A 4,493-nucleotide genomic window follows, 5' to 3' on the forward strand; every position below is an offset into this window, starting at 1 on the left:
CCCTATGCGTAGATGGGCAAGCTGAAACCATTTGAATTTGGGCTTTACTAGGCCCTTTTTGTCGGCCTACTCAAAATCTAAGCTCAAATTATTAGACCTATTGCCAAAAAATAAAATAAAAATAAAAGTTAAAATTGTTAAAATTATAAAGATACGAGATAATTCACACTTCAAATATTAAAGAGCTGATATCAAAACACCAAAAGCAAAGATCATAATCATATCTTTGCTGATGCATTTTTCTATTTAAAAGATTACTTTCTTCTCATCACATAATCATAGCATTTTACTCAATATTTTTCCTTCTTAACAACTTATGAGTGATTTATTGTGAAAATCGAACTTCCTATTAATTGTCTAAAATTGAAAAGTAGCACAAAACACCCGCTTAAATTTCCAAGCTAAGCTGATCTCATAACTTTCCGCAAGTTGTAACCTTTTTGAATTCAATTTTCCTTTTTAGTGCCAGCAAACCAATGCCTAAAACGGGCAAAGAGATCGTACGCAAATCCATTGAGTTGGCAAAAGCAAAGCCTCGCCTTTCTTTAATTACATAACCTCCAAAAAGGAGGAGCACCGTTGAGCTGGAAAAAAGAAAATCTTTCTAGTTGCACCTATTCAAGGATTTCAGACGGTTCTCTTTTAACCCACTCTTTTCTATAGCAAGTTGCTATAAGCAATTTCCCCCGACCCCTCCAAGAATAGATAAATAATCCATGGACCCTTAGGAATGAAGTACCTTGGTGTGGTTTGGTGCCCACATGGAACTTTGTCTCTATGCTCAAGAAAATGATTTCTCAAATGGCAACCATGAGGTGCTCTCTCTCTCTCTCTCAACCACCACTAACTCAAAGCAATAACCTTTGAAAACAATTATTCCTCACAGACCAGGCCTCTGAGGAACAACAGATGCTCTTAACTGAACCTGGGATTCCACTTGGCCTCTGACAAAAATCTCCCTCCCCTCTGACCAGAAGATTTATAGACAAATGAAACCCCCCATTCACACCAACATAATAGGACAGCCCATGTCATGCTGAAGCTGATGAGGGGACAAAAGACACTTTTGATTTATATGAGTGCAAGCAAGCAGACTGATGCCCCCACCATGAACATGTTTATTGAAGCTAAAAAAGCAATGAGATATGCCCAAGTACATGAATCATACCCACCAAATTGAATTCAGCAATAGCCACAGAGACAAACAACATCAATAACAAATTCTTTTGGCCCACAAACATAATGGAATCACGAAACTATACACGAAATCCGCCGCGAAATCTGTCGACCCAATGTCAATATCCAATATCGCCTTCGTCTCTCTCCCCGCCTATTCACAGGATAAATTCTGTAGACAGCCTTGTAGAATCGAATGGACAATCGGTCGGTGGCGCGAACTCACATGGAAGTAGCCGACACACGGCGGTGGCGACGCTTCGCAAAATGCCGCTTGCCTTGGCCGAAGGTGACAGGATCGAAGGACCGGAGGTGCTTGGCTTCTTTCACACTTAGGATGCACTCGGGAGGAGGTATCTTGTACCGAGCTCGGTCATAGCAGTACGAGTAAGTCATGTGCCTCTTCCTGAAGCTCTCCATCTGGACTCTCTGTTCACGTGTGATGGCTGTAGGGATCGATCCCGAAGGAAGGACTGCATCGCATGCTGATGAGCGTTCGATAGGATCGACTGCACACCCATGAAGGACTAGATCAGAGAACTCGACAATGTAGGGGGCGTACTTGTAGCTCACCCGGTATTTGCCTCCATTGGTAGCCCAACTGGATCCATCCCAGATTGTGGCATACAAGGTCATCGGTTTAGAGGGGAAGTCTCCGCCCATGGCCTTTGTTCGCTTGACCTCTCTAATAGGCACATTGTCCACATAAAATCTGTAGAAAAGAAACAATCAAAACAAGAATCATAGAGTTAATCGCGATGACACGAAACCAAAACCAAGGGCAACTGAAAATGCCGAACCGAAAAAATCACACTAGAAAGCACCGGTAAATATACAATAAATAAGCCTTTCAGATGTTTCGTATTCCTGCAAGGTGGAACTAGATATATGGATTATCTTGTAACGCTGTGTGTTCTGAATGTCATGGCCTTCGTAGAATCTTTCCCTATTCAAACATCTCCACAAAAGTTCCCAACCATGTTCCTTCCCTATTACAAAACCACGTACTAGCACCAACCCTTATGACGTTACCATGAATGGTAAAGCAAAGCTCTGCTCACATAGAAAGATGATTAGCGGGATATCAAACAAAGTAGCTGCATGCGCATGGCCCACTGAGATGGAGGTTGTTTCCTATATTCTGCTGCCATATCGCCAGTGACCAAAATGGCTCCTAGACACCATCTTCGATGTACTAATCAGGGAACTGGCGGGTTTGCGAAACGGGGGGTGCACATATTGGGCCAAAAGACAGATCAGCTGAACCTCCTAAAAATACAACCATGCCATAACCTACAGCAGATGCATCACCATCAAAGTACCTCTGAATGAATTCATGGAACCCCACATGTGTCTCACTAATGAAAAAATATAGTAATGGTAGTTTGGTGACAGTGACCGCTCCCACTTCTCAAGATTTTGAAAGATCCAATTTGCGCATGTATGTGCAAATGGAATGAAGAGAGATTGAAAATTGAGGGTCACCAGATTCTGATTGGTACTCACACTATCAGAGAATCGGTCCAGAGAATGCTGTACTGGTGGAAATCGTCGGAGGGATCGAACCAGAGGTTATATCTCTCTTCTCTGCCGACGCCGACGCTTCCGTTGCCGTAAACATTGGTCTGCACCCTCCATTCTTTGCCTCTGATGTTTCCCAAGAATTCGAAGTCGATTTCATCGTGAGTTTTCTCAAACATATCCCCATTGGACATCTGGAGTAAAGAATTTGTAATTTGGGAAAATCAGTTAAAAGATGTGCTTCACAATAAGATAACTAGTGAAGCTGTAACACCACCACCACCATTTTTAACATTGGGAAGAACCTAACGAAATGGAACGAGGAAATCTCTATGCGTATTGATTGCCCCCATCAGTTTCTCGAGAACAGAATTCAAATATTAACCATAAAAGTGAAAACTTCGATGGGAAGTTTCGTTCTTGGGATGAACAATATCGACTGAAGGTGACCTACTATACTGACCTCAGTCTTGGAAACACAAACAGCAATATAGAGAACGCTACACATCCCCATGTTTTCATTTCTCACGCATGAAAAATCAAAGTGATGCCTAAAGAGTCTAGGATATCAATTAAATACAATTTCCAAGGACAAATCACCGTATTTTATGTTCATTTCATCTGGATGTGCGAAACCAAACAGGGTGGAGCTAGAAACAGCAACTTGAACCTGCTTCCAAACCCCAAAGTGCAAGAATTTACAGCAGTAAGCAGTCGCCAGAGGTGTAGTTCGTGATTAAGCTACGAAACATTCCAATGCATAACGTACAGAGCCAGATGTCCAAAGGCATATCAAACGAAATGAGCGAAACACGTGAGGTTCAATGGCTTGGTACTGAAGTTCTTGAAGAGCCTACTCACATAAAAAGCAACCACAACTCCCGCAGTGTAATCCGCAGGCAGCTTAATCGAAGCACTGAAGAACCCGTGTAGGTAAAGATCCTGAGAAACAAATCCAGACCCTGCATTCGCATTCGAAAAACACAAACAGAGTCGCTTAAAAAAGTGAAATTTTCGCAAACCCACGAACACAATGAAACCAAACCACCCATCACATTAGAATGGTTCAGGAAAAAGAAGGAGAAAAGAAGAGAAAAAAGGGCAAGAACCTGTGCGCTCGTCGAGAGTCAGATGAACGGACTTTCCATCTCCGTGAATGACCAGATTGTCGTCTCCGAAGAGGTGGGCGTACCCTTCATCGAAAGAGACGACCGGCAACTCCGAATTCGAATTCTCCGGTGACCCGACGGCAAGAACGACGAGAAGCGCGCAGGAAGCGAAGAACAAACAGCTCGTCACACTCCACGAAGCAGACATTTTTCGTTTGCTCAATCAATGGCGAGTTTTCTTCCTTTTTATTCGGTGAAGTCCGCGATGCGCTGTGCGCGCATGTCAATGACAAAGCGGAGGCGTGCCAGGGAAGGAGAAGGGGATAGGGAGACGCCTGGAATGGCTGCAGGCTGCAGAACAGAGGATGCACAGAGAGAGAGAGAGAGAGAGAGAGAGAATGGTGAAGAAGGCGAGCTGACTGCTGTTTTATTTGCGGTGGATATTTTTGTTTTTTGGGGAGAATATTGTGAAATATATATTTTTTAATTATTATTGGATTTTTAAAATTGTGAGTGAGGAACAGGGTGTTCGAAAAATTATTCTTTCCGTCCAAGCCCCAAAAGAATGCTCGAGATCCTTGAGGAGGTACGGCGATAAATAAAGCATGGAGACGTTTAAGAGAATATTTTTGGTTTCGAAAATTGAAGGATCAGGATCTTGTAAAAATACAAAATATAAATAGTTCA

At 42.7% G+C, this 4,493-nt stretch overlaps 1 protein-coding gene across 1 annotated transcript; it reads right to left on the reverse strand.

Annotated features, from left to right (window-relative positions):
- Positions 1 to 1,050: 1,050 nt before the first annotated feature.
- On the reverse strand, positions 1,051 to 4,235 carry LOC104453636 (probable xyloglucan endotransglucosylase/hydrolase protein 28). The gene is made up of 4 exons (XM_010068248.3): positions 3,807 to 4,235; positions 3,559 to 3,659; positions 2,683 to 2,891; positions 1,051 to 1,888 (listed from the first exon to the last, which is right to left on the reverse strand). Exons 1-4 carry the CDS (start codon positions 4,012 to 4,014, stop codon positions 1,399 to 1,401), a joined length of 1,008 nt encoding a protein of 335 aa, XP_010066550.1. The 5' UTR covers positions 4,015 to 4,235; the 3' UTR covers positions 1,051 to 1,398.
- Between the last annotated feature and the right edge of the window lie 258 nt (positions 4,236 to 4,493).

Source organism: Eucalyptus grandis, chromosome 7 (assembly GCF_016545825.1).
Source record: "Eucalyptus grandis isolate ANBG69807.140 chromosome 7, ASM1654582v1, whole genome shotgun sequence".
Classification (NCBI taxonomy): Eukaryota; Viridiplantae; Streptophyta; class Magnoliopsida; order Myrtales; family Myrtaceae; genus Eucalyptus; species Eucalyptus grandis.

Bases quoted from the DNA above. Each gene is read 5' to 3' on its own strand.
- LOC104453636 (XM_010068248.3), bottom strand. From the start codon at position 4,014: ATGTCTGCTTCGTGGAGTGTGACGAGCTGTTTGTTCTTCGCTTCCTGC. The intron at 3,660-3,806 runs GTTCTTGCCCTT...ATGCGAATGCAG, and splicing joins GACTCTCGACGAGCGCACAG to GGTCTGGATTTGTTTCTCAG. The intron at 2,892-3,558 runs GTGAGTAGGCTC...TCTTTACTCCAG, and splicing joins GAGTTGTGGTTGCTTTTTAT to ATGTCCAATGGGGATATGTT.